Here is a 20,841-nt window from a genome sequence, read left to right as displayed (position 1 = left end):
CTGAGTGCCTTGTACATGCCATTTGCCTACAGAGGACTTGTAAGCTCTTTGAGTTCAGAAGTCATGGTTAATCCTCTTAGCAGTAGCCAGGAGGCAGTCATTATATGTTGATTAAACAAATGAAGTGAATTTATTATGAAAGCATTCCTAATGAGATTGATGTATTTTGGTGTCTCAGGTCCAGAGCTTTGAGGAAGAGACTGGTAATCCTCCTGACTTGACATCAGGAATTACAGGTAAGATTTAGCACTGTGTGCAAAGTCATCAATGGCCTTTCAGAAAGAGAATGTAAATAACTAGTACTCAACTTTCTTAATATGTAGAGTTTAAATAATCTTCAGAAAATGGCATGGCTTCTACTACTGTTATTTACTGCCATTATTATTTCTACCTACTACTATTGAAAACCTACTAGCAATGCCAATGTACATGTAAATTTCAAACGACTTACTACAGACACATCCCACAGCCCTGGGGCTGATGCAATATGCAGTTTTCTCAGATTAGCTCTGTGTGATTTGATCAAGAGAGCGGAAGGGATTCCACATAGGACTGGGACTAACTGAGTGAATACTTTCTAACTTCTACTGACAACTGCTCGATGTGTCAAAAATCATATCATTGTACTGGCCCTTAGGGAAGTGGAGGTAATTTTTTAAGTTCTCTGCTTGCCCTTACATTCTAAATTAAGTGATGGTAGGACCTTCCTATTAACTCTCTGTGGAAAAAAGTAGCCTGGATGTCACTTTCCAAATAATCTCTCAGAATCCTGTTATAGAATCCTAGACAGCGGAGAAGGAGGGCTTTCTCTACTCCTCATTCTTATGCTTCCATTCAGCCATCATTGTGATTCAGCATTTCCATGATCCTATAACAGAGCTAAAAGTAGACAGGGATTAGTGAAGCAAAATAAAGCAGATGAAGCTAGTGCATTTCCTGGAAGAAAATATGCAAATTTTTAATTTAATTTAGTGTGGTGTCAAACACATCTTTTTCATTACGAAGTGTATGTATGGGCCTCATTTTGCTAAATGCTGTTTAGAAATTATGCATTAGTAATTATAGGGTCCTGCTGATTACATAAATTGTTATCCTGCTCTTCGAAGTAATTACCACATAACCTGCATTGAGGTTTATAAGACAAAAATAAGCATCTGTTTTCCATCTAATTGAATGCTTCTCAATGAAGCTGGAGGTCCCTGTGCCAATAGGAGCTTCCTTCCTTGACATGCAATTAAGAGGTCTGCTGATATCATGTAAGTCTCCCCAATCATTCCAAAAAATGATTTGGGAAGTTAGGCAAAAGCACTAGCCTACATTTAATTTCAAATTCAGAGAGCGAAGTAAAATGGGTGAAGGTTAGCCCAGTGGAGAAAATCTAAACTAAAGTAAAGCAAATACAATTTATTACTTTCAAAAACAGTGTCATTAACCCAAGAAAAATTAGGACAGGGAAAAAATTTTTTGTTATTTCTCTTAATGGGAAAAAGAGAAAAGGATTACTTTTATGTATATATGTATAAATGAATGAATGAATTCATTATATATATGAACCAACTATATATGTGAATGAATTTGTATATGTATCTGTATATGAATATCAAGGAATGAATTTTGACTCAAAGTTAAAAAAGATGACTTCTTTCAAAAATGATAGTACATGGACTATTTTGACCAATAGGATATAGCAGAAGTGATACTGTGTTATGTCTAGAGTGTAGCCCTTAACCCACCTGGCTTGGTTCCTGGCTCTTGAGATACTTGCTCTGGAACATTTCCTCTGGGAACCCAGCCTTCATGTCGTGAAAATCCCAAACCACATGGGAATGTCCACTGTGGTAGACACCCTTGACTGAACCTCTGTGTGAGGCAACCTAGATGTTCAACCCAGTCAAACTTTCAGATGACCATCTCCCCCACCAGATGTCATCTATCTGCCACCACATGAGACAATCCAATAACCACACAGCTGAGCTGAGTCAACCCGAAGAACCATGACAAATAATCATAACTGTGGTTCTAGGTCACAAGTATTTCAAGTTTAGTAGTACCAAGAGATAGTAAAAATGTGAAACAAACCTACCCATTGTTGGTTGTCAGTTAAAATCATAATAATTACTCGAAGTATACTCTGTCAATGTCACATAATTGTAAATGTATGCAACTATTCCAGTTCTGCAGTTTGAGCCATCTGTAGACCCCAGTGTATACACAAGGATTTTGACTGCAAAAATATATTTATAATAACAAACAGCTAGAAGCAGCCTACTGACCCAAAAGTATAAATTAGCTTTAAGTAATTATGGTACATTTTTACATTAAAATCTACTCAGACTTCACTTTGAAAAATAAAGCAGATATTTATGTGTTGAGGTCTCTGAGATATACAGTTGTTAAATGAGAAAAAAATGTGCAAAATATTTTATAGAGACACCTCTTTTTATTAAAAAAGTTACTTATTTCTACTGAGGGAAGAAAGTATGCACAGAATGCTTCTGGAAGAATATATAAGGAACTGCTAATAGAAGTGACTTAACAGAAGGGAAACTAACATGTTTTAAATTAATTCGCATCTTTTAATTTTCTTTTGTTATCATGTGCATATGTTATTTTCATAACACTATTTAGCAAAAAATTCTGGTAATACTATAGGAAATTGACACAATAAAAATGGGAGATTTTGTTGTTACTAAATCTCTGCTCCCCATGACAACCAGTCCAAAACTTTTGGACACTTCTTATTTTTTAATTTTTAAATAAATATTGTGTGTATTTGAGGTATGAAACATGATGATTCAATGTACATATGCATATTGAAATGATTACCGTAATCAAGCTACTTAGCATATCATCTCTTCACACAGTTTCCATTTTGTGTGTGTGGTAAGTACACCTGAAATCTACTCTTTCAGCAAATTTTCAATATTAAATACAGTATTATTGACTATAGTCACCAGGTACCTTAGACCCCTAGATTTATCCATCGTACATAATTGTAACTTTGTATCCTTTGACCAACATCTCTTCCAAAATTGAAAGATTTTCATATTCCCCTCAGTTTTCTGCAGACCAAACATGATATAGTAAAAGTGACAGATAATGTATTAATATTATAATTGATAACATGAGTATAATAGAAAATATTGAAACAAGTGTTCTTTCTCAGTGTTCTTGGTATATTTTATTAAAAGAGCTAACAATTTATAAACACAAAGATTATCTCATTGATTCCTTACATATGCCCATATTATGTATAGGCCACCTTAACATGGATAAATGCAGTAATATTTTAATTCAAAAATAAAAATATAAGTAACACTTCCTCCTCCTAACAAAACAAAACACTAAATCCAGAACTTGGGGACTGAGTTCTCCATCCTACAAAGAGTGCAGAAGTTGCTCATTTAGAACTATAAGTTCAGATCATTTCAATAATAATGATGAATGTTTCATATAAAATTGAAGAACTGGAACAGAAGCAGTAATCTGAGGCAAATTCATAGCATTAATTGCTTTCATTATCAAACAAGTAAAAACTAAAATTAATTACTTGGATCACGAAATCATCATAAAAACAATAAAATAAACATAATTAGAAGTTAGAAGTTAATAAGCCAGAAATTAATCATGTAGAAATCAGAAAAAAAAAAAATTTGGTAAGTAAAATCAAGCACTAGTTTTTTTGTGTGGGGAATAAAAACAATAGAAGCTGTCAAACAACAGAAGAGAGAAAGGTGTGCAAACAAAATTAGATAAGACAAAATTAGAGAAAAGACAGAACCACAGATATAGAAAAGAAGTTATATATATGCAAAACCATGTTTAAATTTTAAAGGAATACTAATACCAATACAAGTGGTATAATTAAAATCAGGGATAATTAATATGGATGATATTTTAGAAAATGTATGTATTTATACTACCAAATTTTATACTGGTATTATGTTGTCAATATTTGTATATACATATCTATTTTAAAACAAAAAATTAACAAAGTAACATAATATAACTGTTAAGTAAACTAATACCAGAAAAGGGGGGAAAACAAACAAAACTTGAGTTTACCAAAAACTCTCTCTAAGAACAGCAATGAATAATGCCAAAATAAAACCAAAACAGTTACATGGGTAGACTCTCAGTTTTTCAAGAGATAATTGCCCTTCTTTATAAATCTTCCAGACAATGTAAACATTCATAAATCTTTCCAGTTCCTTTTAGATTAAAAACAAAACAAAACAAAATTTTGATTTCAAAATTGACTAAGATAGCTCAGAAAATTGATCATTTTTACTTATGAATACAGATATAAACATTTTTCAATAAAGTAATGAGGATTTAAATGCAGTAAAACAGGGGTGCCTGGGTGGCTCAGTGGCTTAAAGCCTCTGCCTTTGGCTCAGGTCACGATCCCAGCATCCTGCCCCACATTGGGGTCTTTGCTCGGCAGGGAGGCTGCTTCCTCCTCTCTCTCTCTTTGCCTGCCTCTCTGCCTAATTGTGATCTCTGTCTGTCAAATAAATTTAAAAAAAAATCTTTAAATGCAGTAAAACATTAAAAGTACACTAATCCTTGAAAACTAGCTTTCATTTGAAGATTTCAGTGTTTCAAAAATTGAAAAACTAATTTATCAACTACAATGATAAATTATTAGAGGAAATAAATGATATGATCAATTTGATAGCTTATGAAAAATATATGTGTACTTACAAAATATTTCACTGTTTACCAACAGAAATTTAGATGAATGAAATTTCATATAGACAACTAAATGCAAAAAACACACTCAAATTATCACAGGGCTAAAAATATAAATGCAGATGAATTGTATATGATTTTGGAATAGGAAACTATTTTTAAAATGTGGCTTAAAATGCAATATCTAATTAAATTAATCAGTTTTCACTACCTAACATTGAACATCTATGCATGAAAAACAATCATAAAAAATTTAAAGGTAAATGACAAGCTGAGAGTGTACTTTCATCATAAACAATAAAGGATGAACAAAAACTCTTTGCAAGTAGAAATAGAAGGAAATTTTCTTACTTTAAGTGGTGTCTATTAAATCTTGATAGCAAGTATCAATCCTAACAACGAAACCTTCAAGGAAATCCTATTCAACCAAAAAAAAAATCTGTTGACACTCTTTTTATTCAGCATCAAACTAAAGGTCAAAGCAGAACTACAACACCATGAAAGTAAGGTGTAAGTAAACTTAAAAACTGTGCATGGGGCACCTGGGTGGCTCAGTGGGTTAAAGCTCAGGTCATGATCTCAGAGTCCTGGGATCAAGCCCTGCATCAGGCACTCTGCTCAGCAGGGAGCCTGTTTCTCTCTATTTTTAAGATAAAAATCTTAAAAAAAAAAACTGTCCACACTTGCAGACAAAATAATTGTCTACATAGAAATCCCAAGAGAATTAAGAGACATATTCATAGATTAATAAAGTCTGGCAAGTTTGTCGAATGCAAGAGCAAAATGTAAAAATCAATATTATTTTCACACCACCAATAACCAATGAGGAAACCATTAAAGTACAGCCATTGTACAAAGAAGTTTAAAAATCAAATAAAAAAGATCCACGGACACTTTGACTCAGCCATTTCATTTGCAGCATATGCCCTAGGGAAATCCTCACATATACGCAGATGAATGAACTTATAAAAACATTTTTTGCAACACCAAAATAGTGAAAAACTTAAATAGTGAAAATAGTGAAATAGTGAAAAACTTAAAACAACCTAAAGGCAATCAAATCAATAAGAACAAGGTTAATGATATCATAGCATTGTCGCAGAGTAGAATATAATATACCACAATGATGATAAACAAACAAGTTAATTCGTCCATATGAAAAAATATCACATATATAAGGTGGGGATAAATAAATCACAATTAGGTGCATGTAATATATAAAATATATTTACCTTAGCAACACTTGGTATTACTAATGCATATACCAAGTAAAAGCACAAAAATGTAGAGTGGAAATATAAACACCAAATTCAGGATCCTGTTAACTCTGGGGAGAAAGGTAAGGGGATGGCAATGGGATTAGGAAGGGATAAAACCAGGTAAATAACACTACTGTATCTGTAATGTTTCCTTTTAAAAAAAATCTAAAGTAACTATGGAAAAATGTTAAATTTTAATAGAACTGGTAGGTGGTTACAAGGAATGAATGCATGTCATGCTATTTTCTATACTTTGTACATGTTTGAAATTTCCCAGTGCAAGAGAATTGAACAAAAAATAAAGATGTCAATAGGAATTTTATTAAATAAGCTATTGCAAATGAAGCAGTTTTCAACCTCAGTAGTAATCTAAGAAATATACACTAAAATAGGCAAATGAGTTAATACATTGATAGAGATTTCAGAAGTCATATAACATAATATTGGGAAGAATACACATTGCTTTCTGGAAGGCAATATGCAACAATATGTATCAGAAGCTTTGCAGCAGTGTTTCTCTTCCTACCTGGGTATGTCCTCTTGGAAATTATCCTAAGGCAATTATAAAGAGGTGCAAAAAAATTAGAACTGCCTCGATGTCCAATATAAAGGATTGTTTAAGTAAATCATGATACATTATATGGAGTATCATGCGGTCATCAAAAATGAGAACTGGTATTTCATGCCACAATGGTTTTTAACAAGTCATAAAATAAAATGTTTTTACAGAAAAATCTCTCAATTTGATTATATAAAATTACATATATAATCTATATAATACACATAAAAATTGCATCAGGAGGGGCACCTGGGTGGCTTAGTCGGTTAAGCATCTGCCTTTGGCTTAGATCATGATCCTGGGATCCTGGGATCGAGCCGGGCATCTGGCTCCCTGCTCAACAGGGGGTCTTGTTCTCCCTCTCTCTCTGCCTGCTGCTCCCTCTGCTTGTGCTCTCTCTCTCTCTCTCTCTCTCTCAAATAAATAAGCAAAATCTTTTTTAAAAAATTGCATATGATTTAAACTACAGTTAACAGTTTGGTGACCATCTCATGGTGATGGGTCTCAGGTAGTATTTTTTCTTTTTCTTTTTTTTAATATTTTATATGCTATAAGTTAAATTTTTTAATACAAGTTTCTAACCCTCAAGTTCCCACAAAAAAAAAAAAAAATAGAGAATGCCTAAGTGTACATGGATAAACGATGGCAGTCTAGATGATAAGAGACATCTGGTTTTTCCTTCTTTTTCTTCTCTGTATTTGCTAATTTGTCCACAACAAAATAAATAATCACTCAACCAAGATAATGCTAAATGTTCATTTTTACAAATTGGGTGTATTTGGGGATTGAGTGAGAGCTAAATTATTAAAGTTCTGCTAATAGGATTTTTCTCCAAAGCAGATTTGAAAAAAGGTAGCTTTGAAGAGATCTCTTATATTCTGTCTCCTAGTTGGCCTTGCAGTCTTCCTCATCAGTTACCACTAAATTCTGTTTATTCTCTTTCGATTTCTCATTCTGATTCTGTCCCTTTCTCTTATCTCCCTGTTATTTCAAAGGGGCTGATATTCTAATTTAGAAGAACACCAAAAACAGCCCATTCTCTTTTCTTAAGCAGGCAAATTCCGCAGTCCCTACAACTATTCCTCCTTTCTCTTCTCAGCCTATAAGCTCTCCCTATATGCTATTGTTAGCTTTGGTAAATAACACCTCTACAGGACTCACCTGGAAAACCATTAACCATTTGCTTATGCCTCTCTCCTTTACACTAAATTATGCTCTGCTTGAGAGTAGGAATCTTGTCTCATTTACCTGCCATCCCCATACCTCGCACAGTGCCTGACCCATCAGGGAACCCCATGCATGACACCATCTAAACTTCTCTTACCTTAGCTGGAAGAGTTTCTATTCGAATTCACCAGTGGTGATTTAATGTTGCAATGGTGGACTGTGGGCAGAGTATAATGATTATCTTAAAATGCAGCACATGGTATTTTTAATGATTTTACTGGCATGAATTTCAGTATTTGTAAATTAGGACTATATCCAATATGTATCTTCCTTTCAAATCTATGAATTGGTGCTTTCTTTTTGCAGGTTGCACTTAGTCCTAAGTAATGTAGACTTAATTTATTTTGGTTTTGCACACATTCCAGCAACATCTCTCAGAAAGTTGTTTTCCCTGAATATACACGGAGTCTGTTGCTTAATTCAATATTTTAATCAATTACAATTATTATTAGGAAGCAGTTCGTTGTTAATTAACAATTTATATTTGATACCCACTTTTGCAGTGTCCTGAGCCATTTCAATTACATTATTTAATATAGTCACCATACCACTCTTTCCTCTTTAGAGATAAAAACATCAACAGATTAAGCAACTTGCCTGGGTTTACACAGCTGGCAAAAAAGAAGGACCAAAATTCGGGTCAAGATCTTTTGAATTCAAATCTAGTTCTCCTTCCATACTGAATTCACTCATTCAATGAATATTTAATGAGCGCTTATACATGTAAGAACCTGGTCTAGGTGCTGGGGATACAAATCAAAGCAAAACAGAAGTTAGTCTCATGGAGCTTGTGAATTTCAAGAGAAACCAATTAATTATTGAATTAAAATTGCGATGTGTCACGAAATAAAAGCAGGAGATAAATCGAAATCTACTAACACCCAGAAAAGAGCCAAGTGCAGATTTGCGTGCCTTGCTAAAGCATCCCTTTAAATTCTTGGCAACATTTATTGAGCACTTACTCCATGCCAGATGCCATTCCAGGCACTTTACATGTGTTACTGCATCGAATCCTCCCTTGGAGGTGGATTCGATCACTACTCTTCCCATTGCACAGATGAGAACACTGTGGTGGCGAGATGGTGTAACTGCCCACAGCCACACACCCCAGAGCCCCTGACTGCCTTTCATTTCTGGCTGGCTTCTGAATTAACTTTGAGACAATGCACCTGGTCATAAGCTCTTAGCACTTGCCTTAACTTCTAGGGCAGAAAAGCTATTTCGGCAACAAAATTGCTCAAAGATTAACTTAGATGACGAGACTCAGAAGATACTGGTTTCCGTGGTAATTTACACATGACTCTACTTTCCCATCTACAGTTTCATACTTGGATTGTCGCCACTGGCCTCCCCGATGATGTAGGTTGCTAACTTGGAGGTAAAAAATGAACTCTGCTGGCACTGAGAAGAGGGGCTGGAGTGCCCATCTCTTTTGTTGTTTGTTTGGTTTGGGTAGTGTTCCTTGTTTTCAGAGAATTAGCACGCAGGGAAGAGGGATAGCCAAACTAAAGGGAACTGATTGATCACCGGTGACTGCCTGCTCAGAAAAACAGATTAGGACCAGCGCTCTGGGGGAGCCCGAGCCTCAGTGGTCCTGTCCCTTGGCTCAGTCGCCTGGCCTCCATTTGAGTCCAATTGCTTAATTTTCTACGCGCCCCACGAAAGGCAATTCCCATGCTGCTCTGTGTCTTCTTTATATTTCTCCGTAATGCCGTCTCTGGCTGTTTAACGGCAGCAGGCTTTATGATAAGGGTTGTTGTTTGTTTTTTCCTTCCTTGGCAGTAGGCAAAGACTTAATTTTAAAAGACACACTCAAACTCAAACAGCCCTGAACGACTTACACAGAAAGCAGGGTGTTTTCTGGGCTTGTTTTTGAAATATTACAATTTTTTTATTAGGCAATTTTATCATTGTTATAAATAAGTAATTGTACTGGGGAGAAGGGATAATCCTTATTTAATTAAATTCATCTATACTCCCAGGTTGGCAGCAACAAGACATATGTGAGACTAATACCCACAGCCTGCCTCTTTGCATGTGCAATTAAAAATTCACTCTACAGTAGCACTGGCACTTTAGTGTTGCTTTTGGCATTTACAAATTCTTTTATTTTGTGACTTTTTTTTTTTACCGTACACATATGCTGGAGCAGATGTTGCTTATTTGTTGTTTATTCAAATCTGTAGGCTCTGGCAGCTAACTCCATTGTTCGGTAATGAAGCTTTATTCACTGTCCTGTATTAGGACCCAGCGCCTGCACGAGAGGCTGCCTTGGTTCCCAGTAGGACGCCACAGTTATTGCCCTTGTAGTTGGCTGTTTATAGTTGGAAGCTTGCATCCGGGGAAGGAAACCACCACAACAAAGAGCTGGGTGGTTATGGTCCCTCGGTTGGTCGGGGTTAGTGGGAGGGAAGAGGCGGGAAGGTCACCTTGCAATGCCCTGCTCAGTGGTCCCACCCGGTGGTCTCAGCCTGGCTCCCGGACTCTGCTGCTTTGGGAGTTTGGTGTCCGAAGCTCCTTCTCTGGATCCTTTCCTTCCTTGACTTTCTCTCTCCCTTTCCAGTTATTTCATTCATTTGCAAGCAGGGCATTTTTGGTGACTCCCCACCCACACCCCAGTCCCTTATTTTCAGCGCTGCTCCGCTGCCCACTGCCCGCACCCCACACCCCCGGCCACCGGGGATGCCTGAGAGGCCAAGGTCAGCCAGAGGACCTCTGTCCAGCACAAAACTCTTTCTTCCATGTGTCACACCCTCATGCCCTCTTTCCTCATCCACATACTGTTTCTGGCTGCCCGTGTCTTGAGGGAAGGCGCACTTCATAAAGTCGAGAATGTCAGGTCCACATTGACCAAAATAAAGACCTGCTGATCCTTAGAACTCCAGTGCCAATTTTGCCTTCTGGAAAACCCCTGTCTTGGCCAGGAGGCAATCAATCAGAGATGTAACCACCTCCATCTGGCACATTATGACATGGAACCTCACTATTAACACATTTGTGATTCATCTTGTCCCAACGAGTGGTGCCAGGGATCAAACCACATCCTCCCTCCCCGTGGCAGCTGGGAGCACTCTAGCTTCCCAGCATGCGGAGTTAACACATTGGCTCCTGTGACATCGCAAGTAACAATTCTTTTAATTATCACACCTTCCCTCCCTCTCCCCACCCACTCCACAGACATTTTGGCACCATGGGGATATTTTGCAGCCGGCAATCAGTACTTTTCTTAATTGACTGAGTATGTTCTAATGGTGCAAAGCCTGGTATTATCCACGATGGAATGAAAGGGGCAGTTGCTTGATGCAAAGTTCAGTAGATACAACACCCTACACGTCTTTGGTAGCTTTTGTGTCTTTAAGGATGCTGTCATGTTTATTCATAATTTTTTTTTTAATTATTTCTCTCAGTTGTCTCTGTATGAATGTGAATCTCCTTAAGATGGAATTCAGGGACTGTCCCATTCTGGCCCCAGTCCATCCTGTGGTCTCGCTACCTCTCCCATAGCCTGTACTGCATGTACTGGGTTGCTCAGCGTCCTCCAACATTCCCCACATTTCCATCTCTGCAGTGCATTTCTTCTTTTTCATGGAATCCACCCAATCTCCTATTCCACCTGCCAAATATCACCCATCCTCAGTGTCTCCGTTTGGTGATAACTCTTCTATCACTTCCTGCAAGAAACCTGTTCCCTGGGGATATATCTTCTTCATTGCTCCCCTAAATTTTGACATATGCCTTTACTCCAGGCCTTAACACAGTTTTCCTTGAATTGTAGTTAGCTGGTGTAAGACATATGTCCCTAATAAGACTGTTACTTCTTTTAAGGATTCTCTCCATGCATTTCATAGCTAAGGGTTGGCATCACATCTGCAGAGGGGTGAGCATGGGGAATGGGTTTCAGGAATAAACAGATATCTTCACTGAGCATTCAGTGTGCCAAGCACTCTACAAAGCACTTTACATTCTTAATTTATCCTCAAAACAGCCATGGGGGTAGGTGGATTTTACTACCATTTTATAGATGAGAAAACCGAGCTCAGAGAGGATAAGTAATCTGGATCAATCTAGCTCAGATAGTGAGGGACGGAGCTGGGGTTCACAGTTCTGTCTGACCCCAAGCTTTTATTTTTACTAAAACACTCCTCTGTTTCCCTAGCAAAAATTTTAACGTTCTTATGTTAAAATCGCCAAGATGCCCCCATAATCTAAAAAGGTAGGTAGAAGTCGTGTGATAATTCAATAGAGAAAACACTGCCGTATCTCTAAGGAAATATTAAAATCAGAGTATATTTACGTGGTTGAAATCGTCCACACCAACAAAGGGAACAAAGTAAAGTTTAGGACTTAACCAAGAATTGAGTCTATTTAAATTCAGACTTAATCATCATAATAATAATTATTATTATGTTAATATTATAATATTATTATTCAAAACCCCACAGAACTATGCTAGATATGAAAATAAACAGGAACGTTCTTTGCCATGCTCCTTATAAAATTTTTTGGTTTAACAAGAGATGTGTTTCGAAGTGTTTTCAGAAGATAGTCCATGCCAGGTATGAAACCAAGAACGCTTTATTTCATTTTAGCCTGAGAGATTGGTTTGGAAGGAGATTCCAAAATCAGTCTCTCACTGATGTTTTCGATCCGGGATTGGTGATCACGCAGGGAAGGGAGGGTGTGGCCAAGGTAGGTGATGGAAGCAAAGATGAAGGAAGAGGATGTGTTTCAAATGCTCTTTCTCTTGTGTTTTATCTCCTATTCCTACCCCAGCTCAGCTCTCCCACTTCTCCTCTACTCCTTTCTGTGTCCCTTTGGTCATCTTCCAAGCGCTCCTGTAAAACCTTTCAAGGTGAAACAAGGCCATTAATTAACAAGGCCATTAATCAAGAAACTAGGCCATTAATTAAAAGGAGGTGTGTGTGTGGCGGGGGGGGGGGGGGGTTTAAAGTTCCAGGTTTTATGAGGTAGTCTGCAGATCAGTGGCTTGGGAAAGCACAAGGGGGAAGTCACAGCTTCCCAGCTCCTTTTCCACTACCTGTCAGAAGGAAGTTCCAGTTCTTGTCTGCTGTAGCAAACAGCATTCTGTAAGCATGAGGCTCTAGAAAAGGTTGAGCAAACAGGGTACCCCAATGAAAAGGAAACCCGTGCTAGAAAAGGCTTGGAGGGTTAGGATGTTTCCTTCCATCACTGATCCTATTCTGGTTGTTCTCATCTTGGAAGGAGAGTTGGCATCTACCCCTCCCGGCCTTCCCTGGCAAGTTGAAGCCAGAGGTAAGGCTCATTCTTCTTCCTGGGTAGAGAGGTTAGAGAGAGGCACAGGGCCAGAGCAGCTGAGATTTTGATTGGTTTCTTCCGCTGCCAACTCTAGTCGGCTTCTGGTGCCCACACAGACGTCAACGATCGTATCTGACATGGTCTATTTCCTGCAGCATGTGCAATTTGCCCACCTGCATGGCAGTCCCACAGGTTTAACCTTGATCGGGGTCTGATGCTGTAACCAATGGGCTTTACAATTTATTTTATAAAGTATAACGTGGTATGAAGTTATAGATACTCCCTTTGCATTAAATGACTCTCTTTTAAAAATATGTAGAAATGGTCTCCAGGGAATTTCAAAGTTCAGTTTTTTATCATTGTTTCTATTATTTTCATGAATAATACTGAGTATACATTCTTATATTCTAAATGAGAAGGCTATTTCAAAAACCATTATTTGCTCTTTGTTAACTGGAAAGTGAACAAATTGTGATTTCCTAGCAGTTGGAAGACCCTGACACATATACCCTCTTAACCTAGTGGGCGCCTGACACCTATTAGAAGCTGCAAACGGTTTGTTCAATGGGTGAATGAGATGGACAAAAATTTCCCAGGAGCTGTACTTCTGTTTATAATAAAAAGACATTCAAGCTCGTCTAGAAATGTCTGCAATGATACAAGACAGATGGATGGACAGAAACTCATGATGGCCAATCCCCTGAGGCTGAAATGAAACCGAGGTCACACGGATAAAACTTTGCAAAGATAATGCAATCCACTATCATAGCTTCTGTTGGTCTGACATGATATGGAAAAAGAGCTTTGAATTTAGAGAAAGAAAAGATTTTTTGTGTCCATCAGACTCTCATTTTCAATTATTTATATCAACTATTGTATCAACAGAGGAGTTCATCAGGGAAATTGAAGAAAACTGGAGGTTTACATAGAGATACTGAATAAGAGATATGGACCAAGATATTTCTGGGAAAGCATTTTTTTCTTGTTGTTTATTTTCCTGTGTAATTAGTGCCAACTCTTTCATACTTTCCAATACCTTCTCAATATTTTTTTAAGTAAAATTTTACCTCATGTAGACTAGCAAATCTAATAATTTCAATTTACTCTTTGGCATCTACCCTTACGGTAATTTCCATTCTTTTTTTCCTCTGGTTGGGACGATTTCTAAGCCTGCTATGAAGCAGTCAACCTTGAGATTTTTTTTCTTTTGCCTTTTTCTCGGGTTAGATTCTCTCTTTCCTAGAGCTCAAGTCTTCTCTCTTTGAATTCTCCTTTTGTGTTTTGTTGTTTTGTTTTGTTCATAGAACATCCTCTACCAATTTCATTAGATAAAAAGGATTTAGAATCAGAGAACAAAGTCCTGACCTCACTGTGCCATTCCCATCAGATGGTGGCCCTTTCATGCCTGGTGCATAGTTGTCGTGCTAGGATATCTTGGCAACATCACCTTGGAAATTCCTTTGGGTTTTATCTTCATTGGATCTCCAGTTTTGTTTTTGTTTTTGTTTGGTACTTCTCTGTCTTGATGGAGGCCTTCACTTTGATGGAAGGATATTTCTAGTGACTTCTTCAGATGTATGCAAAAAGGGTAAATTTCTTAATTGTGTATCTTAAAATGTCCTTATCCTGCCCTCACACTTGATTAATAAATTGGCTCAGCATCAAATTCTACGTTCATTTCCTGCAAAATTCTGAAGGCTTTCCTCCACTGTTTTCTTGCTTCCAGTGTTAAACTGTTAGGAAGTCTAAAGCCAAGTTGAACCCTGTTTTATTTTTCTGTCTTGTTAAAAATTTAAAGATTTTCTCATTGTTTCTAGTGTTCTGAAATTTCATAATGATATGTGTGAGCCTATTTCTATACACTGGACTCTGTGTCCAGGGTCCATTTTAGTCATAAATACATGCCTTCAATTTCAAATTATGTGTTAATAATTTTTAACACTTTTTTCTCATTCTGAAAATTCAATAATTTATATAGTGGCACTAACAAACTAGTCTGCTTTTCTCAGATTTGCTCTCCTGTTTACCTTTTCTAAAAAGTTGGATTGAATCTTTGTTGGATCCCTAATTTTTTTTTTTTTTATACTTCTCTGTCTCGTGGGATGCCTTCCTCTGATGGAGGAATATCTCTAGTAGCTTACCAAGACATATGCTATTTTTTTTAAAGATTTTATTTATTTATTTGACAGAAAGAGACATAGCCACAGCCACAGCGAGAGAAGCAACACAAGCAGGGGGAGTTGGAGAGGGAGAAGCAGGCCCCCTGCTGAGCAGGGAGCCCGATGTGGGGCTCAAAACCAGGACCCTGAAATCATGACCTGAGCCAAAGGCAGACACTTAATGACTGAGCCCCCCAAGAGCCCCGACATATGCTATTCTTAAAGTTAGGTGTTTGCATCTCCTTCTTGTTCTCCCCTCATGCGTTTTTATTTTTCTTCAATTTATTTTTATAATAACTTTATTGAGATATACTTTATATATGATAAAATTCACCCTTATAATATGTACCAATTCAAAGGTTTTAGTGTATTCACAGTTGTGTGACTAACCACCATCACTAATTTTAGAAGACTTTCATCACCCCAAAAATAAGCTCCATACCCATGATCAGTCACCTCTTCATTTCTGATGCTCTCACTCCCTATGACAATTGCTAATCTACTTTTTGTTTCAGTGTCAATTCTGGCATTTCATGTCATGGAATTTGTGATCTTCTGTGACTGACTTCTTTCACTTAGCATAACACTTTTGAGTTTCATCCACGATATAGCATGTATCCATACTTTATTCCTTTTGCTATTGATGAATAATATCCTAATACATGGATATGTCACATTTATTTTATCCACTCATCAGCTGATAGACATTTGGGTAGTTCCCACATTTTGGCTATTATGAATATGCTTCTTTGAACATTTATGTATAAGGTTTTGTGTAGACATACATTTTTATTCCTCTGGGAATGTACCTAGGAGTGAGATTACTGGGCCATACGGTAGCTCTCTGTTTAACATTTTGAACAATTGTCAAATCATTTTCCAAAGCAGCTATGCCATTTCATAGTCCTACTGGAGACCTGCCACACAGGTTCAATAGTGACAGTTCTCTAGGAATGGGGCTTTTGCATCCCTTTTGTTTTCTCCAATAAATGCTAGAGCTGTTGGTTTTCATAGCTCTCATTACTCCAGGGGTCCTGGGTTTTAGGGCTAATGTAGATAGAGCTGGGGAGAGGATGACAGGATTCAGGTAAGGTAAGATGCCACAAAGTGCATGGTTCTTACTTATATTCAGCTACTTTTTTCTTGAATATATATTCCTTAGATTGTTGAAGGACTTTGATTAATTTCTAGAGTCCTGAAAGAGTCAATTTTGACAATTCTTGCCAGTGTTCATGTTGCTTTCATGGAGTAACAGGGTTTGGAGGTCTAGAAGTACTTCTCTCCTTTTATGTCTTTGTAATAAAACATTTCTTTACTGGAGCTTTAGTAGGATAATTGAAAGAAAAAAATTATGTGTTCATTCTGACATTTTAGCCCAGTCCTACGTTTGTGTTATTTTTCAGTAACAATGGATTTTAAATTTGCTACTAGTAGAATATCAGGTAGTAAGACACACCAGAAGGAAAGATATTCTTAGTCAAGGCCATCTTTATTTTAAATTCCCATATGATCAGCAGTCTGTTTTGTTTCAGTCTGAAGCCAGATCCAGTGGTTATGTTTATATTTATGTTATATACCCAATAACACACTGGACATTTCTGAATTTGAAAAATGGCGCCTCAGAAATTCAGGTATCTTTTTTTTTTAATTTAAATTGCAGGTATCATTTTGAACTCTTTGTTGCCCTTTGTACAACATAAAGATATTAAGTTTCATTGGTGTCCTTCTTGTCAGTTAGTAAGGGGTTCGATATTCTCTAGCTCATAGGTTTGTTCTTCACATCACCTGTGCGATTGCTCAAGCAGTCAGGCTTAGTATCTTTTTTAGGTTCCAGATGTTGGCTCAGAGAAGTTAAGCGATTTGCCAGAGAATAATCCGTTAGTGTGCACCAAGGTTAGGCACTGAATCCAGGTCTCCTATATGAAAACGTTTAGAGATTTCTTCAATACACCATTCAGTGTCCTTGCTCCCAGGTAGGATGGAGTGTTCGATCATTGTTTAGTATCAAACATGCAATGCTTAAAGTAACCGATACAACCTCCAAGATCTTCTTAAGCATTTAAGATAAAGGGCTAGGGAGATGAGACCAGGGATGTGTCCAATAAAGGATCCTTTACCAGGGAAGGCTGGAAGTAGATACCTTCGCTTTTGGAGGGGAGGAGGGTGTGGAAGGGACTATGAGACTTGAGCTCGTTTGCTTATCTGAAAAATAATTCTGCACACAGGTCTGAGGCTTTATACCTTTTCTAATCATTTAACAAATATTTATTAGGCACCCATTGTGTGTCCAGAGCTGTAAATAATACCGACAATGCCTCTACAAAAAGAAAAGATGACATATAATTAATAGGTATATACGCCTCATGAATATAGTAATTTTCTCTGTGTGGCTCAACACTGTATCCCCAGATCCTTAGGACATATGCAGATCCTGGTACATAATTGGTGTTCAATAAATATTTATGGAATGAATTAACTAATAAGATCATTTTAGATATTTTTAAAGGTTATAAAAATATAAAATGGGATAATATAGTTTAGAGTGTCCTGGCCCATGGAGGTATATTTTATTGGATAATTAAGGAATATTTTCTGAGGAGACAGTATCAGACATCATTGTCACCTGACTTTAGAGAAGTCATTGCTTCTATTTTGAAACCAACTCCAGAAAGAACCACTGAGAAAACTCCTGACTTAGCAGCTGCTTTTCTGCTTTCAGATCACAAGAAATCCTGAATTGTCCTTTCTTGTCCCCTGGCATAGAATGGCAGGGATGGACACTGGATCTCACTGAGGGTCCACTGCTAAGAGTGTCCATCCCCATCATCCAAGGGACTAGATGGATATTTTAGCTATAAGCTGCAGGCTTGAAAATGTAACTTGGTTCAAGTTAATCTTAGATTAATTTTTGAAAGGAGAATAAGATAGCTTCCAGGACATATATATTGATTAGCAAAATTGTAGCAGTTACCATCGTCCAGAATTAACCCTTAGAAAAATAAAGTGATAGGGGTTCATCAAATACATACGGCCAATATATTCTCATTTCTTCTTTGGGTATGGATATTGGACTGACTGGAGAAAACACCAAAAATTTGATATGTGTACTTTTTTGGAAAAAGGTCAGGTCACATGTATTATTTGTGTGACCAATGATAAGTTATCTGAGGCCCACAAACGTCAATGTTCTATTTTCATGATGGGCATGATAAAATTTACCTAACTTGCCAGTTGCAAGAATGAGAGAGGGCATGTAGGGAACATCACAAGCAGTAACAGCAAACAGGAAATGGTAGCTATTAGTAATATTGTTATGACTATGGATTCATCCCACAGATCATTTGCAAGTCCTCTTCTGTCATTTCTATGAACAAAGATATAAAGACATGATCAGTGATTATCAATGTATTGTCCTTACTCGTTTAAGGAACATGAAACATTAACTGATTTAAAAAATGGAAATCCTTTCTCTGATGCTTATGAATAAAGCATGTGTAATTGCTTCCACTTTAAACTTCAGGTAAGATCAAGACTGTTACTAGTAATATTCTAAGTATCGAAGTAAAAACTAATACAAGTAGTATGTTAAACTGTCCTGGGAATTCTAACTCAGTTTTCTGTTAAGAGGCCTGCTTTGACAGTGTTACAAAATGCCTCTTATAATACAGACATGTAAATTGTTGGAATTCTTGCAAATTTCAAGAATTGTGGTTTGTTATCAATGTATCAATAGCATCATCTTTAATGGATCCTGTCTTTCGATTTTGGCATTTCTTGATTTTTTTAAAAATGTAAGTCATTGTTAATTTATTTTTCTTTATTTATTATATTTATGGTAAGCCCTTCAGGGCCCAGTGATAAATATTTACGTATCCGGGCTTTTTGCTTTCAATAATCAGATTTTTTAACAGGCAGGTTCTAGAGCTCAGTTATGAATCATCGTTACTGTTTGTCTCAGAAACTGACCTTGGGGAAAGGTTTGTGTTAAAGTGTTTTATTAAGATGTATTCCCAGAAAAAAACAAACAAACAAACATAGGGGACTGAGGAGTGGTACCGTGATGAGAAGGAGGTAATACACTTTTTAACACACCTTTCCACACAGCAACAAAGATCTAATTTTTTTTCATCATCTCATTGAGTCCACAGGCAGTACCTGTTATTTTAGCTCTGAAAATAGTTAGTAGCTTAAGTCACACAGTAGATTCCCCCAGATAACCGGAAGAGTAGTTTTCAATGGCTTTTTTCTGATTTCCTCTGTGCCCAAAGCAAGAAACAGCATAAGGATTATGCACAAGTGAATGAGACAAAAAACACAAGACCAGGAAGGTTTCTAAAATGCATATGCAACAGCATAAACACATTAGCTTGTCTTTTAAACAACTGTCAGACTCCCCAACTTCCCCTGCCTTCTTTTTTGCCTTTCAAAACCTGTGCAATCCATTGATAAATGCAATGATTTTAATCTTGGTTGTTTGTGTAGATGGTGTCACTGGCCTGGTTCCAATCTAGATAATTATGTCTGCTCTTCCTCCAGGCCCCTGTTGCTTCTGTTCTGAGTGGCATTCTTCTTCCCTTTTAAATCAACTACTCCTGGGCACCACTGTGGGATGGGAAAGAGCTGCAGGGAGCTGCCCCAGAGATAGGTGTGAATCAGTAGTGGGTGTGCCTGTACTGGCACAATTGGTCTATTGACTTGTTCAATATGTAGAGCATTTGGCATCTTGCAGGAAGAAAGGCCTAGAGAAGAGAAGATCTTATGATTACTCCTATACCCTCAGCAGATGCAAAGCATTGCTCTTATTAGGATGGAGATAACACCAATGATTAAGAAGTGGTAGACCTTTGCGGAGAGGGTGATTTGTGTAATGGAGTTTCTCTGTCTCAAGTGTTCATTGAGAACCTATGATGAAATCAGCCTTACAGTTAGGTTGCCCAAAGGTATCCTACTTCTGTGCAGTATTAAGGATTTCTAAGTTAAGCAAGATGGGCATTGAAATCCCAACCAGGTATCCCCAACAATTTAATTGAAAGAAAATGTGTTATTAGCACAAAATCAGAACCATCTTGGTTTTTGTGAAGAAAACTTCATTGTGAGTAGAAATTAAGAGATCACACAAAATTATTTCAGAGATAAGTCATCCCAATTGGTCTCCTCCATCAACAGTTGTTCTTTGGGCAAATCCTTTACTTTCCAAGTAATTCAATGTCTCATTTTCTTTCTTTCCTTTTTTAAGATTTTATTTGTTCATTTGACAGAGGGAGAGAGCAAGCACAAGCAGGGGGAGTGGCAGAGGGAGAGGGAGAAGCAGGCTCCCCACTGAACAAGGAGCCCAAAGTGGGCCTCAATCCCAGGCTCCTTGCTTAAATTTACTTCTAACAATGCAAATCACTGCAGAAGAAGAAAATATAGTCCCTTTTCTATTTTAGCAAGGGAAATGGTGGGAAAAGAACTTCAGGAGCGCACTTATATTTATTGTGGTTTCAGAATTTGTATATCTCTTCAGACATTCCCTGCTTGTTATAGCCTTCCAGTCATCCTAAGGAAACCTGGAGAAGGCAGAAGCCATGTTGCTCACAGACCTTAGGAATTGTCATGCCCTCTTGAACGCCTTAGTGCTACAGGAGCAAGGCTGTGATGTCCCTACCAAGATCAATAGTGTAAC

General features: G+C 37.3%; 1 protein-coding gene across 1 annotated transcript in view; it reads left to right on the top strand.

The window, feature by feature from the left end:
- ITPRID1 (ITPR interacting domain containing 1) overlaps positions 1-20,841 on the top strand; it is an 84,071-nt gene that overhangs the window by 37,373 nt on the left and 25,857 nt on the right. Inside the window, exon 9 of the mRNA XM_032872151.1 lies at positions 179-236. Within this exon, the coding sequence (XP_032728042.1) occupies positions 179-236 (58 nt within the window). The remainder of the gene's footprint in view (positions 1-178; positions 237-20,841) is intronic.

This window comes from Lontra canadensis, unplaced genomic scaffold (genome assembly GCF_010015895.1).
Source record: "Lontra canadensis isolate GAN:19392208 unplaced genomic scaffold, GSC_riverotter_1.0 scaffold2, whole genome shotgun sequence".
NCBI lineage: Eukaryota > Metazoa > Chordata > Mammalia > Carnivora > Mustelidae > Lontra > Lontra canadensis.
This window is presented reverse-complemented; position numbering and strand designations above follow the sequence as displayed.